We start from the raw sequence: 23045 nt of genomic DNA on the forward strand, positions 1-23045 counted from the left end.
GAGGGGGGGCTGGGGGAGTGGGGGGCCTGGAGTGACCCAAGGGTGTTTCTCTGACGGACAACGCGGACCGGCGCGAGCCATTAGCGCTGTCTGTCACAAGCGAATATGAAGTGCTGCAAAGACAGTGGAGACTCAACCGCTGATTACAGACACTAAATATAGCTACCAATTTGCAAAGACGCGAGGCGAGATAATCATATAAGAGAGTGAGAGAGAGGGTGAGCAAGCGAGAGACAGAGAGACAGAGACAGACAGACAGAGAGAGCAGACATCATGCATGCAGTCACGGGAGCACAGTCTTACACAGTTTCTTTTACGGTGCTGACGGAACGGCAGCAAAGGTCAGTCCAGACTAGGGGCTCAGCCTGGGACACCAGACCTGCAGCGAGGGGGGGGAGGGGCTGGACACACTGGGCTGCTTTATACAGTCACAGACTGACTGTGGGGCCACAACCTATCTGAGGATGGTGACTGGGGTTTGGAGAGAGAGGGACAGAGAGAGAGAGTCAGATAAGGACCTGGGACTGCGCTGCGGGGGAAGCATGGCTGGATTAGAAAAAGGTCCCAGAGTCCCCAGGAAAGAGAGAGAGCGAGCTGGGGTCTGTCTTCCTGGAGGAGGGGGGGATCAGAGCTGGAGGGGGATGAGGTTGGGGGAGGAGGGGGGGGTCCAGGGCAGCGGGGACCAGGGTGGTGAGACGGAGGAGCTGGAGGGAGATGGTCCAGCCAGGGTGTGGTAGGGGGCTGGGGGGGTCCAGAGTCTCTCCTCGGGGCGGGGCAGAGGGCGGAGGGCCTCAGTTCTTCAGCACGGCCTCCAGGCTCTGGAACACACACTGAGAAACCTCTGGGGCTCGGCACTTCAGGGAGACCTGCGGAGGAGAGGTTACCAGGGTTACCAGGGTCACCAGAGGACCCCAGCTGCTGCTCTGCTCGTGTTAGCAGGGCTGTTAGCGCTCAAAGCAGGTTACAGCAGGCCATAACAGGTTACAGCTGGTCATGCCTTGCTACAAAAGGTTACAGCAGGTAATAACAGGTTACAACAGGTTAGAATACCACACTAGCGGATCCAAAAGTCCCAGCCACAGCTGGAGAAGTTAAACAGGCAGTATGACATGCCGCAAGAAGAAGCAAACTAGGTCACAGAGAGCTGACGCCGTACACAGTCAGCTGCACTCGCTCCAGCCGCCAGCTCCATTTCAACTCAACACGTTACAAATGATTCATGAGCCTCTGCTCCTCTTCTCCTCTGCTCTCTGCTCCCCTTCTCCTCTCTGCTCCCCTTCTCCTCTCTGCTCCCCTTCTCCTCTCTGCTCCCCTTCTCCTCTCTGCTCCCCTTCTCCTCTCTGCTCCCCTTCTCCTCTCTGCTCCCCTTCTGCTCTCTGCTCCCCTTCTGCTCTCTGCTCCCCTTCTGCTCTCTGCTCCCCTTCTCTGCTCCCCTTCTCCTCTCTGCTCCCCTTCTCCTCTCTGCTCCCCTTCTCCTCTCTGCTCCCCTTCTCCTCTCTGCTCCCCTTCTCCTCTCTGCTCCCCTTCTCCTCTCTGCTCCCCTTCTCTTCTCTGCTCCCCTTCTCCTCTCTGCTCCCCTTCTCTTCTCTGCTCCCCTTCTCCTTCTCCTCTCTGCTCCCCTTCTCCTCTCTGCTCCCCTTCTCCTCTCTGCTCCCCTTCTCCTCTCTGCTCCCCTTCTCCTCTCTGCTCCCCTTCTCCTCTCTGCTCCCCTTCTCCTCTCTGCTCCCCTTCTCCTCTCTGCTCCCCTTCTCCTCTCCTCTCCTTCTCCTCTCTGCTCCCCTTCTCCTCTCTGCTCCCCTTCTCCTCTCTGCTCCCCTTCTCCTCTGCTCCCCTTCTCCCGGCTGATAAGACCAGCGTCTGCGTGACGAGGAGGAGCTGAACCTAGCTGCTCCTGGTGCGTTTGACACACTGCTCTAATGGGGTAGGGTTGTGAGGACTGGGAGCCATGTAAGGGTTAGCATTAATTCCACAGATGTATCTAATCACACATGAAAACGAGAATTTGGTCTACCCCCCCGCCCCCCCGCTATTCAAAAGCTCAGGTGCTTCATGTCTGATTTGGGGAGGTATGCATCAGCATTGTAAAAGCTTTCTTTTCTTCTATCAGCCTGGAGAAAATGGTCCCCCCCAACCCTCCCCGCCCACGCACACGTCTCCAACCCCTCGGCTTTTGAAGTTTTTCCCCGAGCTGAGCCGAGAGAGAGACAGAGAGAGAGACAGAGAGAGACAGAGAGAGAGAGACAGAGAGAGAGAGAGAGAGACAGAGAGAGAGAGAGAGACAGAGAGAGAGAGACAGAGAGAGAGAGAGACAGAGAGAGAGAGACAGAGAGAGAGAGAGACAGAGAGAGAGACAGAGAGAGAGAGAGAGAGAGAGCGCATGTCTGTGTGGGACTTAGGGAGGGAAATGTTCCTGTGAGAGCGACACGTGGTCCTGGGACCTGCGTCCTGGGACCTGCGTCCTGGGACAGCTGGGTTAAGGGGAGGGCTGGGGTGACCCTGAAGGGCGGATCATAGCTCGGGTCATACCAGGTCTCTCTTACAGCTTGGGTGCGAGGTCACAGCAGGGTGCCACGGTGACCCACCCCACACCCTGTTGGTACATTCCACTGGGCAGTGCTGCAGAGCCTACCTGCAGACAGCACTGCCGGCCCCCCAGCAGGGGGCAGCGAAGGGGCAAGAAGAGACAGGAAGGGGCAGGAAGGGGCAGGAAGGGGCAGGAAGAAACAGGAAGGGGCAGGAAGAAACAGGAAGAGACAGGAAGAGGCAGGAAGAGACACGAAGAGACAGGAATGGGCAGGAATGGGCAGGAAGGGGCAGGAAGGGGCAGGAAGGGGCAGGAAGGGGCAGGAAGGGGCAGGGTAAGGGTAATGGAGAGCAGGGAGGAAGAGAGGAGCCTGGAGGAGAGAGAGCATCCCCACAGTAACCCCCGGACGAGCGTGGCGCCCCACGCCGTCGGCGACACTGTTGCCATGGGGACAGGGGAAGGGGAGGCAGGGGCCTTCTACTTCAAAAAGGAACCAACAAGTAGCAAAGCATCATGGGAACACTGGAGCCAATTAACATGAGCGCCGTCTGAGGCCTGGCTCTATCCAGGCTAGTCTACGACTTCAAACATCACTGTCAAATAACAGACAGCCCCCCCGGCTTATCTCTCATCTCCTGTAAACACATGGCCTCTGACGAAGGGGGCACACTGCAGGATATCCTGCAGGATGAAGGGTCTGAATGCTGACAGCCCAAGGCTTCCTCGCTGGGCATCAACATGGCGTCTGTCTTAAAAGCATCTTGACTGGCGGGCGTTTGTGTGTTCTGAGGCAGGGTTGGGTTAGTCCAGGCAGCAGGGCGAGGCGGCGGGGGGACAGACAGACAGACAGACAGAGAGAGAGAGAGGGCAGAGAGAGAGAGACAGATACAGAGAGAGAGACAGACAGAGAGAGAGACACAGACAGAGAGAGACACAGACAGAGAGAGAGGGCAGAGAGAGAGAGAGAGAGACAGACACAGAGAGAGAGAGACACAGAGACAGAGACACAGACAGAGAGAGAGGGCAGAGAGAGAGAGAGACAGACACAGAGAGAGAGAGAGAGAGAGAGAGAGAGAGAGAGAGAGAGAGAGAGAGAGAGAGAGAGAGACAAGAGTGACAGAGAGAGTGACAGATAGAGAGAGAGAGACACACAGCGAGAAAGAGACAGAGAGAGCATCTTGGGGTAGATAGGGTGAAACCTGGGAGAGAACCAGGAGAGACCGAGGAGGAGGAGGGGAGAGACTGGGGAGAGGAGAGAGAGCAGCGACAGACAGACAGAGACCTCTAAGGGCCTTTAAACGGAGAGGAATACACTAATAAATACCCACCTCCAGATCCTGAACACATGAGCCAACAGCACAAGGAGAGACAGAGACAACACAAGGACACAATCAACACAGCACACGCAACCTAGGAGACACAACCCTATCAACAGGAAACTACACACAGGTACACAACCAATCACAGCCCTTCCATGTCAATCCAGCCTGGGGGAGGGGGGAGAGGGGGGAGGAGGGAGAAGGAGGAGGGGGGAGGAGGGAGGAGGAGAAGGCTGGAAGGGAAAGGCATCAATGACCTCTGGACTAGCCGAGATTATGTGGAAATGCCATCTTATGAATAAAAACATGATCCCAAAGCATGGTGGGTAATAGGCACGGACCCAGAGCATGGCCTGGTCCCTCATCAGTCCGAGTTTGTCTGAATGGGGTCATTAATCACCCCAGATGCTAGCGTACCGTCACAATGACACCCTTTGCATGCACATCACACGAGCATGGGCACACACCCTTCATGAGTCATCGAACAAGCCTGCAAACAAAGATGCATACTGGAATCTTATCATACAGACATCATATTCCGGCCATATCACTGTTAGACTGCCTTAACCCCCCCCCCCCCCTCCCCTCCCCTCCCCCCCTCCCCTCCCCTCCCCTCCCCTCCCCCCCTCCCCTCCCCTCCCCCCCAGGTCTTTAACCCCGCCCCCTCTCCTCCCCTCCCCCCCAGGTCTTTAACCCCGCCCCCTCTCCTCCCCTCCCCCCCAGGTCTTTAACCCCGCCCCCTCTCCTCTCCTCTCCTCCCCTCCCCCCCAGGTCTTCCTGTGTAGGTGGGGTTCCCAGCCCCCTCTCCTCCCCTTCCCCCAGGTCTTACTGTGTAGGTGGGGTTCCCAGCCCCCTCTCCTCCCCTCCACCCAGGTCTTACTGTGTAGGTGGGGTTCCCAGCCTCCTCCCCTCCCCCCAGGTCTTACTGTGTAGGTGGGCTTCCCAGCCCCCTCTCCTCCCCTCCCCCCAGGTCTTACTGTGTAGGTGGGGTTCCCAGCCTCCTCCCCTCCCCCCAGGTCTTACTGTGTAGGTGGGGTTCCCAGCCTCCTCCCCTCCCCCCAGGTCTTACTGTGTAGGTGGGGTTCCCAGCCTCCTCCCCTCCCCCCAGGTCTTACTGTGTAGGTGGGGTTCCCAGCCCCCTCTCCTCCCCTCCCCCCAAGTCTTACTGTGTAGGTGGGGTTCCCAGCCCCCTCTCCTCCCCTCCCCCCAAGTCTTACTGTGTAGGTGGGGTTCCCAGCCTCCTCCCCTCCCCCCAGGTCTTACTGTGTAGGTGGGGTTCCCAGCCCCCTCTCCTCCCCTCCCCCCAGGTCTTACTGTGTAGGTGGGGTTCCCAGCCTCCTCCCCTCCCCCCAGGTCTTACTGTGTAGGTGGGGTTCCCAGCCCCCTCTCCTCCCCTCCCCCCAAGTCTTACTGTGTAGGTGGGGTTCCCAGCCCCCTCTCCTCCCCTCCCCCCAAGTCTTACTGTGTAGGTGGGGTTCCCAGCCCCCTCTCCTCCCCTCCCCCCAAGTCTTACTGTGTAGGTGGGGTTCCCAGCCTGCACCCTGAGCTCTGCCAGCACCCAGATGCCGTTGGTCAGCTTGATGGACTGGTACAGCATGTCCTGGGCCTCCACCGTGCGCTTGGCGATGGTGAAGATGTTGCTGCCCTGCAGCTTGTTGGACGCCGCGTCTGCCAGGGGAGAGAGAGATGGGGGTCAGATGGCTGAGCGGTTAGGGAATCGGGCCGTTAGTCAGAAGGTTGCCGGTTCAATTCCCAGCCTTGCAAAATGACGTTGTGTCCTTGGGCAAGGCACTTCACCCTACTTGCCTCTCGGGGGAATGTCCCTATACTTACTGTAAGTCGCTCTGGATAAGAATGGCTGCTAAATGACTAGATGTAAATTTAGAGAAGCTTCTAGCTGAACAGCTCTGCTAACACGCTGACATGCCATATTTCAGCCTGGAGCACAGCACTAAGCTGCTCCTCACCGTGTAACCCTAACCCCTCTCTCCCTCCATCCCTCCCTCACCCAATGTCTCCCTCCCTCCCTCCCTCACCTGAGTTGAGGTGACAGTCTTTGATCTGGAACTGGGACTCGTGTTCGTTAGGGATGTCCTTCCAGGTGGCCAGGAACACCTGCCGGTCTGGGAGAGGAGGAGGAACATGAGGGTGTGCTCCAGGCCCCCCTGCAGCCCCCTGCTGCTAGCCCCAGCCTGAAGCCCCACATGGGGGCTAGAGGCCCCAAATCTCCCCCTGGGCCCTTAGGAGGATCCAACAGCAGTTATGAAGTAGCACACACACACACAGACAAACTAGCATGCTGTGCACACACACACACAAACACGAGCAAAAAGCTCTTAAACACTGACGCATCAGTCACGTTTGACCTAAGATGGCTTGTTTTGCTGTAGAGCAGAGAGACAGGGGTTACACAGGGAGCAGAGGGACAGGGGTTACACAGGGAGCAGAGAGACAGGGGTTACACAGGGAGCAGAGAGACAGGGGTTACACAGGGAGCAGAGGGACAGGGGTTACACAGGGAGCAGAGAGACAGGGGTTACACAGGGAGCAGAGACAGGGGTTACACAGGGAGCAGAGAGACAGGGGTGACACAGGGAGCAGAGAGACAGGGGTTACACAGGGAGCAGAGAGACAGGGGTTACACAGGGAGCAGAGACAGGGGTTACACAGGGAGCAGAGAGACAGGGGTTACACAGGGAGCAGAGAGACAGGGGTTACACAGGGAGCAGAGAGACAGGGGTTACACAGGGAGCAGAGACAGGGGTTACACAGGGAGCAGAGGGACAGGGGTTACACAGGGAGCAGAGACAGGGGTTACACAGGGAGCAGAGAGACAGGGGTTACACAGGGAGCAGAGAGACAGGGGTGACACAGGGAGCAGAGAGACAGGGGTTACACAGGGAGCAGAGAGACAGGGGTTACACAGGGAGCAGAGAGACAGGGGTGACACAGGGAGCAGAGAGACAGGGGTTACACAGGGAGCAGAGAGACAGGGGTTACACAGGGAGCAGAGGGACAGGGGTTACACAGGGAGCAGAGAGACAGGGGTTACACAGGGAGCAGAGAGACAGGGGTGACACAGGGAGCAGAGAGACAGGGGTTACACAGGGAGCAGAGAGACAGGGGTTACACAGGGAGCAGAGAGACAGGGGTGACACAGGGAGCAGAGAGACAGGGGTTACACAGGGAGCAGAGAGACAGGGGTGACACAGGGAGCAGAGAGACAGGGGTGAGACAGGGAGAAGAGACACTCACCCATCTTGCCATCCTCCACAAACAGCATGCTAATAGGGTACTGGCAACTGAAGTAGAACACGTCAATGTTGTTCTTCACAGCCACCTGTGTGTGTGTGGGGGGGGGGGATGGGGAGGACAGGAGAAGAGGACGAATGAGAGAGGGAGAGCGAGAGAGTATTAACAGACATAATGATTCATTGTTTTCAAGTGTTCTGAAAGGATAGGAAACGCAGTGACTGTGTGTGTGTGTGTGTGTGTCAGGACTGTGTTTCTCTGAAAATGCAAAAGCAGGGCAGGGCCAGGTGACACTGAAAAGACAGCCTGGATCATTCATCCTGGACAGCTCAGTTTTGAGGAAGCCAAACCAACGGCAGAATGTCTGATTCTTACTGCGCCGACATGATTGTTCTCCAGTTAAACAGCGCTCTCCAGAAGATAATTGCTACACTGCATTGAGAAGCAGCCAGAGAAATAACAGCATCAGCAAGGCAAACGCTTCTGTTAATTCCCACTTCCCTTGACAACACGCCTCAGCCCTACTGGTTTAGACTGTCTCCTGGGTTTCTGGTGTGAAATCTTCCCAAAATGAAAAAGGGCAACATCGTGGTTTGGTACCGTAGGTTCATCATGAGTCATGTCTTTAAAAAACGTTCTGGGGCTGAATCCGGGGCTGGGCTGAGGGAGAGAGAGAGAGAGAGAGAGAGAGAGAGAGAGAGAGAGAGAGAGAGAGAGAGAGAGAGAGAGAGAGAGAGAGAGAGAGAGAGAGGGGGGGGGGTGGACCCAGCTAGAGGTGCTGGCGTGTGGGGACACTAATGACAGGCGCTCCTCTCTGTGTGAGCTGAGGGATCCCCTTATCTCCCCTCTCCAGCTGCTTTGCTCTGCTCTCCCTCCCGCTGCCACCCCCCCCCCCCCTCCAACTGTCACTTCAACAGCCCTGCTTCGCCGCAGCCCCATCTCCACGACGACTCCTTTGTGTGTACGAAGAAAACGAATCAAGAGAGTTCTAGAAGGTCTCTTGCGCGGTGACTGGTGTAGCGTGGGAATCCGACACCCTGGGGCTGGTTTTGTTTTTTTTAGATGAAGCTCACAGGAAAACAGCCAGTCAGGTGCTGGGTGGGGCTGTGTGGGCGGGGCTGGGTGGTGTGGGCGGGGCTGGGTGGTGTGGGTGGGGCTGGGTGGTGTGGGGGTGTGTGGGGCTGTGTGGTGTGGGTGGGGCTGTGTGGTGTGGGTGGGGCTGGGTGGTGCTGTGTGATGTGGGTGGTGGTGTGGGTGGTGCTGTGTGGTGTGGGTGGTGGGGGTGGGGCTGTGTGGTGTGGGCGGGGCTGGGTGGTGTGGGTGGGGCTGGGTGGTGTGGGGCTGTGTGGGGCTGTGTGGTGTGGGTGGGGCTGTGTGGTGTGGGTGGGGCTGGGTGGTGCTGTGTGGTGTGGGTGGTGGGGGTGGGGCTGTGTGGTGTGGGTGGGGCTGGGTGGTGCTGTGTGGTGTGGGTGGTGGGGGTGGGGCTGTGTGGTGTGGGTGGGGCTGGGTGGTGGTTACCTGGAGGTTGTTGAGGGGCTCCATCTTCATGACAGGGCCCACCGTGCTGAGGGGCAGGCTGGCCTCGATGGTCTGGTTCGGGCTGAGAGGAGTGAGGATCTGGAGGGGCCCGGCTGGGGCCAGGCCAAAACTACACACAGAGGAGAGACCAGTCACAGAGAGACACAGAGGAGAGACCAGTCACAGAGAGACAGAGGAGAGACGAGCTACAGAGAGACAGAGGAGAGACCAGTAACAGAGAGACAGAGGAGAGACCAGTAACAGAGAGACAGAGGAGAGACGAGCTACAGAGAGACAGAGGAGAGACCAGTAACGGAGAGACCAGTCACACAGTCTAAACTGCCATCCCAGCTGGTTCACCAGTACGACCTCTGACCTGTTTCTGTTGAACTGGATGGCGAAGTCGCTCATGACGCTCATGGCCTTGTTGGTGATGGTCAGTTCCATCTGGATCACCCCCGCCCGGCGGGCAAACGTACCCGAAATCTCCAGACCCTTGGCCTTCATGGCTGGCAGCCACACCTGGAAACACATCAAAACACCTTACTTCCTGTATACAACACCCTACTTCCTGTATACAACACCATACTTCCTGTATACAACACCATACTTCCCATATACAACACTTACTTCTTGTATACAACACCATACTTCCTGTATACAACACCATACTTCCTGTATACAACACCATATTTCCTGTATACAACACCATACTTCCTGTATACAACACCTTACTACCTGTATACACCATACTTCCTGTATACGACACCGTACTTCCTGTATACAACCCCATACTTCCTGTATACAACAACTTACTTCCTGTATACAACACCATACCGCCTGTATAATACAGCTAAGCTGCTTTTAGACAGTTTACAGTTCAACTTCACAGTCAGATATTTCCAGCCTGGAACATGGAAAAGAGGAACGCACTGTCTTAGGTGGGATGTAGGCTCCCGTCGTCATGCCAACGCTCCCTCCCAGGTCAAACAGGTCGCCGAGGCCGCCCCCCACAGGGGCGTTCAGGGAGGCGGGCATCACAGCAGGGGGTGCCCCGAAACCCACGCCCATCTAGGGACCCGGAGAACCAAACAGTCAGCCAGTCAGTCAACACAGAAACACCGGAGAGGAGGTATGGTGGGGGCGGAACCTCCAGGAACTTACCGCTGGACTGCCTCCTATGTCTCCTCCGAGCTGGAGGGAGAGAGAGATAGAAGGAGAGAGAGAGAGAGCAAGGTTATTATGACATCATCTGAGATTCACCTAGTCATCCTCTGTGATGTTGGGGTGGGGGTGACTGATGAGAGATGGTGAGGTGGAGGAGGGCTAAGACAACCTGGTTACCACAACTCATGACCTCCACAGGGAACTGAACTAAACCGGAACAGACCGGCTCTCCTTCTGACATCTCTGATGTTTGAAAGTCGGTCGGTACAGAACTCGGTTCAGGAAGAGACATGACTTCAGGTTTACACTACAGCTAACTACAGGGGGGGGGGGGGTTGACAGCCTATGGTTTCATACTGAGATCGCCAGGAAGCTGAGGTCTACGGCGAGCTACCACACAACACCCTGGGGCCAACAACCACTAGGGTGTGAAGGAGACTGACCCCAGACTGACTGGGGACTGGGGGCTCTGGGGCTGGGGGCTCTGGGGCTGGGGGCTCTGGGGCTGGGGGCTCTGGGGCTGGGGGGCTCTGGGGCTGGGGGCTCTGGGGCTGGGGGCTCTGGGGCTGGGGGCTCTGGGGCTGGGGGCCCTGGGGCTGGGGGCCCTGGGGCTGGGGGCTCTGGGACTGGGGGCTCTGGGGCTGGGGGCTCTGGGGCTGGGGGCTCTGGGGCTGGGGGCTCTGGGGGCTCTGGGGCTGGGGGCTCTGGGGGCTCTGGGGCTGGGGGCTCTGGGGGCTGGGCCTCCATCCTGAGGGGGATGTGAGGCTGGTGGGGGGAGGGGGAGGACAGAGGCCAGAGGTGAGAGGGCAGGAGAGGCTCTATGCGTCAGATGACTCATTTTAGAGGCTGTTAAGAGTCACCACAACCTGTGGTGCAGGTAGACACATGGACAGTAAATAGCGACAGAAACAGGTAAAGATATCAGAAATGAACAGAAATATCGTAGTAAGAGTATAAATAAACACTGAGGCCTGCTGGGATGATGTCACAATGTGATGACGTGTGTGATGTCACAATGTGATGACGTGTGTGATGTCACAATGTGATGACGTGTGTGATGTCACAATGGTATGACGTGTGTGATGTCACAATGTGATGACGTGTGTGATGTCACAATGGTATGTCCAGGGCTCGAAATTAACGGCATCTAATGACAACCTTTCCAAACTTTTTTTCCAACCTTTAGAAACGTTTTAGAAAGTGGCCTGTTTTTTGGGGAGAACATGTTGTTTTTTTCTTTCTTTTTTTACCCTTAATAATGTAAAAATAAATATATTATATATATAATTTTTTTCCCCCCAAACCTTTCAAATGCAAAAACAAGAATTTACATTTGGGAACAGGTCAAGTTTAGTTTGGGACAGTTCATTTTGTACTTCGGGACGGTACTGGGACAATGAGGAACAAAGTTAGTTGCGAGCCCTGGGTACGTCACAGTGATGTGATACCACAATGTGATGGTGAGTGATGTCACAGTGTGTGTGTTCCCCCTACTATAGTTACCGGTTCAGACTCATCCCCCATCTGCAAGTGTTGCATTGAACAAAGAAGGTAACAAAACACACAAGTGTCACAAGGAGAGAAGAAGAAACCAGGAAACAGAAATGAAGAGAGAGAGAGAAGGCAGCATTTCTGAGTTGAGGGGAGAGAGGGAGGTTGGGGGGGGAGAGGGAGGTTGGGGGGGAGAGAGGGAGGTTGGGGGGGAGAGAGGGAGGCTGGGGGGGAGAGAGGGAGGTTAGGGGGGAGAGAGGTTGAGGGGGGGGGGAGGTTGGGGGGAGAGAGGGAGGTTGGGGGGGAGAGAGGGAGGCTGGGGGGGAGAGAGGGAGGCTGGGGGGGAGAGAGGGAGGTTAGGGGGGAGAGAGGTTGAGGGGGGGGGGGAGGTTGGGGGGAGAGAGGGAGGCTGGGAGGGAGAGAGGGAGGTTAGGGGGAGGGAGTGCAGGGGCACCTGACCCACCAGACTGTCCAGTCCCCCTCCCAGGAGGTCCATGGCCCCCAGCTGCATGGCGGCAGGGGGGGGCGGGGGCCCCGAGGTGGCAGGGCCGGCCAGATCCAGGTTGAGCAGGTCCCCCAGGAGGTCTCCCTGGGACGGGATTACAGCAGGGGGGGCCTCGGCCCCCGGGCCCCCCGCCACGGAGCCCACCTCTGGGCTCTCCACACTCTCCCCACTGCTGGGGGGGGAAACAGCATTCAGTTATACATGTCTTTCGTTTGGCAATCTTGGTTTCCTGCCGGTGTGTGTGTGTGTAAGTATGTTTATGTGTGTGCGATAGTACATATATATATATATGTGTGTGTGTGTGTGTGTGAGACTCACGATCCGGTGCGAGCTGGCAGCCTCTTGTGCTGGACCCCGCGGCTGCCCTCCACGAAGGCGCTGGGGGGCTTGTGGTAGACGGAGGCCAGGGTGCCGATGTGGCAGATGAGCTCCTCCAGCAGGGTGGGCTCGATCAGGTCCGTCTCCTCCGAGATCAGGGGCTTCTCAGCCAGCACCACCTCCTTGGCCGCCACCGGGTCGGTGGAGAGCAGGCGCCAGTAGATGTAGCCTCGGTCACGCAGGTCGGGGTTGTCAGAGTCCTGGGGTGGGGGGGGAAGGGGGGAGGAGGGGATGACTGATTAATACCGTAATCATCTTACCCCCCGCCCACACACACACTCCCTATCCCCTCCCTCCCCTCCCTCCCTCTCTTCCCCCCCCCCTCTCCCTCCCCCCTCCCTCCCTCCTTCCACTCCCTCCACTTTCTCCCTTCCCTCCCACCCTAGACTTTCTCCCTTCCCTCCCTCCCTCCCTCCCCTCCCTCCCTCCAACCCTCCAACCCTCCCCCTCCCCTCCCTCCCTCCCTCCCTCCCTCCCTCCCTCCCTCCCTCCCTCCCTCCCTCCCTCCCTCCCTCCCTCCCTCCCTCCCTCCCTCCCTCCCTCCTTCCCTCCCTCCCTCCCTCCCTCCCTCCCTTCCCCTCCCTACAGGACCTCTGGGTAAGGGAACAGGACGCTAGGCAGCTTGTCTCCTCTGCAGCGCTCTCCTTCAGACCTGATGATACCATCTCAAGCGCCCTGATTGCCCTGATTCAGCGCTGATAAAAACGCGTGTCCGCACGACGCAATGAAGGTGACCTTGCTCCATTCAGCTACCCCAGACTCACCAACTATTCAGGGCGTGACAATACCCTGTTGAGAATCCATTCTGTCAGCCTATCTAGTCATGTCCGGTTCTTTCTGCAGGGTCCACGAGTCTCGTCTGCAGGGGGTGCGATCGTCATTGTCGCGGGAGGACGAGGGCAGAGCGCTGTCTGAACCACCTCCCAGCATGCAACATGTGTGTGAGTGTACTGTGTGTGTGTGGGACCCACCTGTGTGGCCAGGCTGAGGACCTGCTGCACCAGTTCCTGGGTCTCTGTAGGCTTCTTGAGGAACAGTTTGACGATGGCCGTCAATAGCTGCAGCTGCACCTGTCAGGTTACACACACACACACTCTGGTTACACACACACACACTGGTTACACCCTCCCACACCCAGAGACAGGGGCAGCCCCAGAGACGGTGCTCGGTGTGGGGTGAGCGTGGAGCTCTGACCTGGGTGCTCTCGTCGTGGAAGCCTTCCAGAAAGCTCTCCAGCAGCTCGTCGGCGTTGTCGATCCTCTCGGCGTACTCTCCCACGATCCAGATCATGGCGGCGCGGGCCTCCGGCTCATCCAGGGAGTCCAGGTTCTCACACAAGGTAGCGATCACACTCTCGTACCTGGAGACACAGGGTAACGATCACGCTCTCGTACCTGGATACACGAGCAGCGCGCCTGGGTTCACACGCACGCTCTTTCCCAGCACACCACTTCATCCCAGAATGTGTTTTTGTCGTGCTCGACGTTAAAACGCTTTTATTTCGGAGGCCCTGTTGACGAGAGGTGTCACAGAGAGCTTCACGCACGCACGCCCGCAGAGCTGCGCCTAAACCCTGAAGGACGACGAGGAGAAACTGAGAGGAAAAATGGAAGGAACTTTGAGAGGAGCAGTTCAACGAGGACTCCCCTCCTCCAGAGACGGGCGGTGACACAGAGAGGTGCAGAACACACCACTCCGGCACCGCTCTTGAGTTTGAGAGTTGATTCTTAAAAGCCAGGACCGCATTAGCATTGCTACTTCAGCTTCCTCTCTCTCTCTCCCACAAGGCAGCGCATGCATTAGGTCTATTGAATGAGGTGGCCCACTTCGGTTTGAACCCACTAATAATAGATTTCACAGTCTGTGAACTTTCATTATGCAAGAATTCGGACTCCTTCTTCTTGAGTTTGTATATTTCGTTGACTGCACTTAATAAGAAAGCTGTGACAATGCAATTATGAAACTGTAACGGCTGGCTGACACGTAACAAACATTGTTTTTGACTTGTAATTCTTTAATTAATAATGAATGAGAGGCCAGGTCGCTGTTTCACTAAGGGGCTCTCAGCTGTTGAAGAGCACAGGAGGGCAGAATGGAGCCTCTCTCTTACACGATGCAAGTCAAGCAGAAAAACGTTTAAGTTGGTTTAATGAGCTCTCTCTCTCTCTCTCTGCTTCTCCCTGACCATTATTGGACGAACACACCAGGCTCCAGAAAGTGTGTGTGTGTGCATATACACTCGTGCAAAATTTGATGCATAATCATGCATTCCCAGACGATAATCCAACAACTAAAGTAGTGGTATAGACTGGTCCCTTAGGGAAATCTAAGTGGGTGGTAACCCAAAAAACACACTGGAACATCCGGTTAGCTGACTCCAAAGATATGTTGTTTTCCCCCCGGAGATACTGCTGCAGAGAAGCTAAACACAATCTCCTTTGATCAATGGGATGTGTCAGGAGAAAACCAAGCCTGCAGTAAAGAATGATTCATCCCTCGTAGCTTCACTGAGGCACCAAACACAATCACCCAGTGACAGACACGAGTGGAGCCATCCCTAAAACGGGAAATCTGATTGTCATCAGATTGTTTTTTTCTATTTTTGCCTTTCTTCAAACGCACTGCAAGATCCTCTTCGCAAGTGAATTCTGAGACATTAGCTTCCTAGATAAACGCCTGAAATACATTTCCTTCCGGCTGTCCAGTTGTTCCCCCGGAAGACAAGGAGCTGGCGGCCAACAGGTGACCTACTTGTTGGGGGTATTTGACAGGTGACCTACTTGTTGGAGGTATTTGACAGGTGACCTACTTGTTGGAGGTATTTGACAGGTGACCTACTTGTTGGAGGTATTTGACAGGTGACCTACTTGTTGGAGGTATTTGACAGGTGACCTACTTGTTGGAGGTATTTGACAGGTGACCTACTTGTTGGAGGTATTTGACAGGTGACCTACTTGTTGGAGGTATTTGACAGGTGACCTACTTGTTGGGGGTATTTGACAGGTGACCTACTTGTTGGAGGTATTTGACAGGTGACCTACTTGTTGGGGGTATTTGACAGGTGACCTACTTGTTGGGGGTATTTGACAGGTGACCTACTTGTTGGAGGTATTTGACAGGTGACCTACTTGTTGGAGGTATTTGACAGGTGACCTACTTGTTGGAGGTATTTGACAGGTGACCTACTTGTTGGGGTATTTGCGGAAGATGTCCTTGATGACCACGATGGCCTCCTGGACGACGTAGTTGACCTTGGTCTGGATGAGGTCCAGCAGCGTGCTGACACAGCGCTCCGCAGATTGCTGACAGACACACAGGAGAGGAGGGGGAGAAGGGGGGGAGAGGGGGGAGAGAGAGGGGGGGAGAGATAGGGGGGAGAGATAGGGGGGAGAGAGGGGGGGGGAGAGAGAGAGGAGGGGGGGAGAGAGGGGGGGGAGAGAGAGAGGAGTGGGGGGAGAGAGGGGGGGGGAGAGAGAGAGGGGGGGAGAGAGAGAGGGGGGGGAGAGAGAGGGGGGAGAGAGAGAGGGGGGGGAAGAGAGAGGGGGGAGAGAGAGGGGGGGAGAGAGAGGGGGGGAGAGGAGGGGGGAGAGGGGGGGAGAGGGGGGGCGAGGGGGGGGGGAGAGAGAGAGAGGAGGGGGGGGGGGGAAGGGGGGGGAGAGGGGGAGAGAGAGAGGGGGGAGAGGGGGGGGCGAGAGAGAGAGGAGGGGGGAGAGAGAGAGGGGGGAGAGAGAGAGGGGGGAGAGAGAGGGGGAGAGAGAGAGGGGGAGAGAGAGAGGGGGGAGAGAGAGGGGGGAGAGAGAGAGAGGAGGGGGAGAGGGGGGGAGAGGGGGGGGCGAGGGGGGGGGAGAGAGAGAGAGGAGGGGGGGGAAGGGGGGGAGAGAGAGGGGGAGAGGGGGGGAGAGAGAGGGGGAGAGAGAGAGGGGGGGGGGAGAGAGAGAGAGGGGGGGAAGAGGGGGAGAGAGGGGGAGAGAGAAAGGGGGGGGGGGAGAGACCTGTCAGTCTGAACCAGCCCTCACTAGCTAACCTGTAAACACTCACAGGGAAACATTCCGACTTGAAAACATTCCCCCGGAAGGGCCTGGGAGCCCTCAAATGCCAGTTAGAACCCTTGAACGTTACGACGTGTTACACAGCCTGATCACATGCAGGGTTCCTGTACAAACTCTGACACTAAATCACATGACACCCAAAGTCACATGACAGCCTCCAGATGAGAGCACTGTCAGGGGCCAGCTGGTGAACACAGCACTGGGTTAGTCTCCAGCAGCCTTCAGATCCTGCCTGTGTCATGTGACGGGCCCTCACCTCCACCTTGATGGCACAGCGCCCGATGGCTCGCACTGCCTTACGCACAAAGTCCACATCCACCTCGGTGGCGTACTCCTTTAGCTCGGCCAGCACCTACGAGACAGAATCCCTGTCACAAGCCTGCGTACGTACAGTTCATCACAGAATTACTGACAGGCATACATGACACCTGCCCCAGCTGGTCATCACGTGATAAGACATCTGCTGGATTGGAAGAAGCTACTCAATCAAACATGACTAAACCTTCCTCTGCCCGAGGGGCCTTTATTGAAGACCGTCGCCCGGGGCGACTGGTTACCTGGGCGATGTTGGCCTGGGAGGCCAGTCGGATCATGATGTCCAGTTTCTCCAGCTTGACGTAGATGGGGTCGTTGTACTTGACGAAGAACACCTTCATCTCGTGCTTCAGGATCTCAGGCCTGAGGATCAGGAGACCACAGTCGTTACCAGAACCATCACCTGCTGCGTCACCATCCCAGGAAAGAGCCTGTTTAAATATGGATGCACATCCACTTATGCTGCTCTCTCAGCGGCGGGTAAAAGGGATGGTAGGAAGGAAGGCTCGCGGCCGTCCGGAGTAAAGGGATGTGAACTGAGATGTGGCTGGTAAAGACAGAATGTTCTACTTCTGATGCTTGATCTTCTGCTGGACTATCTATTTTCACCATTAGTATGTCGCTATGGATAAAATTAGCTGGCTAAAAGAACCAAAACGTCAACAGTAAACGGTCAACAAGGGGGATGACAAGAAGGGAGACAGGAAGTGAGGCCGGGAGTGAGACAGGAAGTGAGGCCGGGAGTAAGACAGGAAGTGAGGCCGGGAGTGAGACAGGGAGTGAGGCCGGGAGTGAGACAGGGAGTGAGACAGGGAGTGAGACAGGAAGTCAGACAGGGAGTGAGACAGGAAGTCAGACAGGGAGTGAGACAGGAAGTCAGACAGGGAGTGAGACAGGAAGTCCTTCCTACCTCTTCTGGACGATGAGGTTGATGTTCCTGAGGGCCACGTACTGCAGCTCCGGCTCTGCCGACAGCAGGGTGACCAGGGGCGGAGCCAGCTTCTTCAGCAGGGTGCTGTAGTAGTCCAGATCCTTAGGAAGCATCTCCATGAACTTCATGAGCACCTTGACGGCTGAGAGCACCACCGCTGAGTTGGCGTGGGACAGGCGAGGGGTGACGCGCTCGCAGATGCTGGAGGACCAGAAGAAGAGGAGAGTCAGGAAGTGTGACGGATACAGACTCTCAAGCTCCACGTGGCTCAGAGGAGCGGCGGTGACCTCAGACCTCTGGGACTCGCGGTCGTCGCGGGGGGTGTAGTTGGCCAGGCAGTCCAGGATGAAGATCTGGCCCCACTCGGTGCACTCGTTCAGGGCCGTCAGCAGCTTGTTGATGGACTGGGGGTTGAGGTCCAGCAGGTTGCTGTTGGGGTGGGACTCTGCTATCTCTGACAGTGCTGCCACAGCATTAGCTACCACCTGAGAGAGAGAGACAGAGAGACATAGAGAGAGAGAAACGTAGAGAGAGAGAGACAGAGAGAGAGATAGAGGGAGAGAGACAGAGACATAGAGGGAGAGACAGAGACATAGAGGGAGAGACAGAGACATAGAGGGAGAGACAGAGTGAGAGACACAGAGAGAGAGACAGAGACATAGAGGGAGAGAGAGAGACAGAGGGAGAGAGAGAGAGAGAGGGAGAGACAGAGATATAGAGGGAGAGAGAGAGAGAGGGAGAGACATAGAGGGAGAGAGAGAGACAGACAGAGACAGAGTGAGAGAGAGAGGGAGTGAGAGACAGAGTGTATGGGAAAGAGGAACAAGTTGAAATTGTAGGTCAACTCCCCCCCCCCCGAGGCCCACAGGCCAGCAGTCTAGACCAGGGCCTGGCCTGGCCGGCATGGCTGGGCGAGGGAGCCTCACCATGGGGTTGGAGTCTGAGATCAGGTCCTTGAGGGTGTCCAGGAAGCCCTGGTCCTCCACCAGCTGGGCGTTGATGTCGTGGAGCTTGGCCACGCACACGGCCGCCGTCTTCCTCACGTAGGGGTCCTCGTCCTTCAGACACTTCCTCAGTGGCTCACACAGGTACTCCGTGATCTTGTCCACGCGGATGCAGCCCATGGTGCGCACGGCTAGGGCTCGGATCAGGGGGTTGGGGTCCTCGCAGTCCTGGAGGAGGTGGGGGAGGAGGTAAACATCAGTGCTCATGAGTGTGTGACACGAGTGCCAGGCCAAGTTTTGTTGTTTTGCCTTTTTAGGATGTTAATATGGTTAATATGCCTCGGACCACATCTCAGGTCCGAGGCACAGCGAACAAAAATAGTACTCCAGTATAACAGTAACATCTCAAGGAGCAGGTAGCTAATTAAGGTCATTGACAAAGCTGTCTAGAGTACCTTGACGAAGGTGTTGACCGCCATAATAGCCATGTCAGGCTGGCTCTTGGCATAGTTCATCAGGTAGAGGTACACCAGCTTCTTCAGCTCCAGGTTGTCGGTCTGCATGCAGTTCACCACGTCTGGGAACAAGGCACTGAGACACAAGCACAAGTCAGAGTCTTACCTCACACGTCAGTCAGAGTCCTAGCTCACAAGTCAAGTCAGAGTCCTAGCTCACAAGTCAGAGTCAGAGTCCTAGCTCACAAGTCAGTCAGAGTCCTAGCTCACAAGTCAGTCAGAGTCCTAGCTCACAAGTCAAAGTCAGAGTCCCAGCTCACAAGTCAGTCAGAGTCCTAGCTCACAAGTCAGAGTCAGAGTCCTAGCTCACAAGTCAGTCAGAGTCCTAGCTCACAAGTCAAAGTCAGAGTCCTAGCTCACAAGTCAAAGTCAGAGTCCTAGCTCACAAGTCAGAGTCAGAGTCCTAGCTCATGAGTCACAGCGTGGATGAGATGATGCGTGTCGGGAGTGCGTGGGGGGAACGTACCTGACGTCCTTGCCAACCGTCATGGAGGCGATCACCTTCTTCACTGCCTCCTTTTTCTTCTCTTTCTTGTCGCTGTTCAGCTCAGCTTTCAGCTCGAAGATCTCTCCTGCAAACAGCCGTCAAACAAAAACATCAACCGACGACCGACGCCGTTCAACAGGGGGGGGGTCTGTTCAACAGGTACCGTTTGAAACTACTATATGAAACGGCTAGTTCTGACCAAGTGATTTGATTGGACAAGGGAAGGCTTTGTATTGCTTGGCAACAGTCTGTCGGTGTTGCAGAACTATTTTGTGTTGGCGGAGCCAATACAAAATAAATAAAAGCAAAATCACACTCAAGGTTGTGCGTTATTGCTGACTACCATCACGACCGTGCCGACATTCAGCAAGGCGACGTTCCCCCTCGAGTGACACTGTTTAAACAAAGGCTGGCCTCGGTCAACGACAAACCAAATTGGCGACATGACCACACACATGGGGAGCAACGTGAGATCTCAGAGGGCAGGATGAATCCTTGCACATCTCTGATGGAGGCCTATCGACCCTGCTCTATTTGTGTGGCCTACGTGCAAAAACAAACACAGACGCTGGACTTTCGCCTCCCTTCAGGCCAGCTAGCCGAGCCGTTTGGATCTCAGATGGATGCTGCTGCATGTCAAGGGAGTTTCCTCTGGGCTCAAACACACACACACACACACACCTGCCAGTGGGACTAACCCGTAGCTTTGAGACAAGCACAGCTCACGGCTAACACTATCATCAGGGAAATAATCATCTGATCAGTGCTGAGGCAGTCAGGGTTGATGTCAGCAGGTGGCAGTTTGGGGTGGTAGGGGGGAGTGGGAACACTCACGGGTGAGACAGGGCCAGGGAGAGACAAAAGGGGTGGGGAACTTTGAGAGAGTTAATGCCCAATGTTCCTAAGCCGATTCAGGTGACTAGAACTGCTGCCTTCATCACACGCACACAGCCAGTGTTACGGCCAGCCTAGGGATCGCTCTCCCCTTCCTCTGGAACTCTCTGTGGCTGATACGATTTGATGCGGGCAGAAGCTTTAGATTCAAAGCAGATACTAACAGAAAGTTGAGGGCTAATAACATTGAAGGAAAAAACAAATCATGTGAAGCATTCAGACCTTTCTTGGTAGTGGTGAAATACTTGGAGTCCGTCATCTTGGATCCGAATTGTCGGTTCTCCTGCAAAAGATAGACAGTGGATAACTGACAATAACAACTTACAAGGTTTTTTTCCTTAAGGGGAGAGGGAACCACAGAGGAAACAGGATTTTTTTTATATATATACAAGTGCCAGCAAAACAGGAGGAAATCCTGTCTTCAACACTTAAACATTGATGGGTTTTCTGAAGAATAAGACAATGGTTTCTAAGCAGCAGAAGCACATCAGTTGGCCAAATGCAACCTTTTAACCGTCTTGGTCAGCACATTGTCCATCAGGATGCTTGCCTATATCTGCCCTCTGGGGTCTCCGTCTCATAAGCTGTCTGCAGTACTGCAGCACTAAGCACTAACCCATTTCCTGTTTTTGAATTCCTCTTTTGATCCACTACCTTCATGTGAAAGGTCGTCCCATTACGAAAAAAAATACTCTGGGATTAAATGCACCCATGATGCAAAATTGTAAACTGTGGCACTCTTTGGTAGGATATACATTTTTACAAAGTATGCTCAACTGCAGGCATCAAAAATAGAAAAACTCCGATATTTACATCGGGACCCCATATTGGCTAACCTTAGCTAGTTAGCAGGTAGCTAGCTTCAGTTTTGACAGCTGTCACTATACAGTACAGCAGTGATACACAGTCTAATTAACGTACTGACGTACTCAATAAATTATAAGTAGACTAGCTACTGTGGCAAACAACAACAAACTAAAACTGGTTCCGCATCCAATACACGGAGAAAAGATATTGGCTAAAACATAACTAATGTATTTAGCATCTATGTAGCAAGCCATATGTTACGCCAGCCAAGTACGCTAGTGGTGCTAGCACAGTGGTAGCAAGCTAAACAAAATAGCCAGAAGTCAACCAGGGCTAAGTAGCTAGTCTAGCAATAACGATCATAACAAGGAATCAAGCTAACATAACTATCCAGTTAGATGGTTAGTCTAAATGACTCAGTAACTATCTAGTTAGCTAGGCGATAACTTGATCACCGGAATAGCTAACATTTTTTTAAGGTAGACTTCACTGTCATTTTCCTAGAAGCAGTAGGCTAGACTTGCGCTAGCTGAGTTGTAATTAAGTTAGCTAGCTAGAGCTCTAGCTTTTGCGAAGCTATAGATGACAATTACTGGCTCCTGACTGTCAACTACAATAGAACAGCTTACAGACAAAGTTACAAATAAACTTTGGTTGGTAGTTAATCACTCACGCATAACTGATTTGCCCATTCCTGCATGTTTGCGGCGGATGAATGAACTCGCTACACAACAACAACTGCTAACGAGCAAGCTAATGTTAGCTACCCTACACTTGCCACAGACAGAGCGGCTGGGCTGGCGCCGATGCTATGTCACTGCTAACGAAGACATGACCTTCTAAGTAGAGGCTTAAGGAAGCCTTATCCCGGATAGTTAAGCTCTTAATCTAACGACCTATTTTAAAATCCAACCAAACAGAATTAACGTACCTTCTGAAGTTAAAATTAGGCTCTAGACATAGAAATTCAAGAGGAAAATTCCAGACTTCTTACCGAGGCAGGCTAGAGAAGTATTTGATTTGGCCTTCGTCGCCTCCCACTTCCGATTTCCGCAACATGGACATTTTTACTTTACCATTCGAAAATTGGGAGGTGTACGCTACGTTATAAATTCATATTTTAATATTTAAAAAAATTTGACAGATGAATTATCATTCATTCAAGCCTTTGAATTAAGTGAATGAATCTCCTTCATATCAGTTAATATGACTCAACAAGTTGCACTCAAAATTTTGTAAAAAAGTGCAAAAAGAAATCCACACTTAAAATCCAAGGAACATATTTATTAAAAGAGCAACATTTTATTTTCAGTGAACAGTTAAGTTTTGCATTGCAGTATTGCTATTTAAAGCATCCAGATGATTTTTTTTCACTACATTTATGTGACATGTTTAAAGAGAAGATGCTGTAACGTCAGCAAATAGTGCTTTAACAAATTAATTCTGCTCGACATTTCATGAACGGTTTTATTTTTTATTCAGTCATTTATAAATATTTCCAAGAGAAAAAGAGAAAGAATCTTGACATTTACAAGCTGTGCTGGACAAACAAAACCAAACGAGCAAAAACAGAGTTGACATAAAACTCACCGGAAGATTGTAAAACAAGGTAATCGATCTGTATTTGTAATCATATTTGTCGGAAGTGACATTTAGGCCTACCCAATCCCAACATCGCGGTTTTGCTCCAGGTCTGACCTTCTGTAAATTATTGCATGTTTTAACATCCCAACATATTACCCATCATTTAAAAACTTACCCTAAATATAACAACACAAATGCATCACCTTCAATAAGTAATACAGTGAAATCAACTTTATACTGGTCAGATAAGAATTCAAGTCAACCATAGATGAATATGTGAAACACTCAATAGAGAGTTTTTTAATGGCAGACAGTGAAGGGCCAATGCAAATGTGATAGCAAAAGGCTATCAGTGTGTATGAATG

At 54.0% G+C, this 23045-nt stretch overlaps 1 protein-coding gene across 3 annotated transcripts; it reads right to left on the reverse strand.

Annotated features, from left to right (window-relative positions):
* ap1b1 (adaptor related protein complex 1 subunit beta 1) lies at positions 1–22129 on the reverse strand. 3 transcript variants are annotated; one of them, XM_084694924.1, is made up of 22 exons: positions 22091–22129; positions 20512–20572; positions 19375–19480; positions 18849–18984; positions 18376–18621; positions 17744–17934; positions 17429–17650; positions 16761–16881; positions 16460–16555; positions 15341–15456; positions 13349–13514; positions 13126–13224; positions 12095–12354; positions 11735–11948; positions 9778–9807; positions 9547–9684; positions 8990–9135; positions 8614–8743; positions 7099–7183; positions 5880–5966; positions 5357–5511; positions 1–866 (listed from the first exon to the last, which is right to left on the reverse strand). In XM_084694924.1, exons 2-22 carry the CDS (start codon positions 20546–20548, stop codon positions 792–794), a joined length of 2856 nt encoding a protein of 951 aa, XP_084551050.1. In that variant the 5' UTR covers positions 20549–20572; positions 22091–22129; the 3' UTR covers positions 1–791. The 3 variants fall into 3 exon arrangements, with proteins under 3 accessions (XP_084551050.1, XP_084551051.1, XP_084551049.1); XM_084694925.1 differs by having other exon boundaries at positions 11735–11945; positions 22028–22128; XM_084694923.1 differs by having other exon boundaries at positions 22028–22128.
* Positions 22130–23045: the final 916 nt, after the last annotated feature.

This window comes from Hypomesus nipponensis, chromosome 28 (genome assembly GCF_054491055.1).
Source record: "Hypomesus nipponensis isolate SF chromosome 28, ASM5449105v1, whole genome shotgun sequence".
In the NCBI taxonomy this organism is placed as follows: domain Eukaryota; kingdom Metazoa; phylum Chordata; class Actinopteri; order Osmeriformes; family Osmeridae; genus Hypomesus; species Hypomesus nipponensis.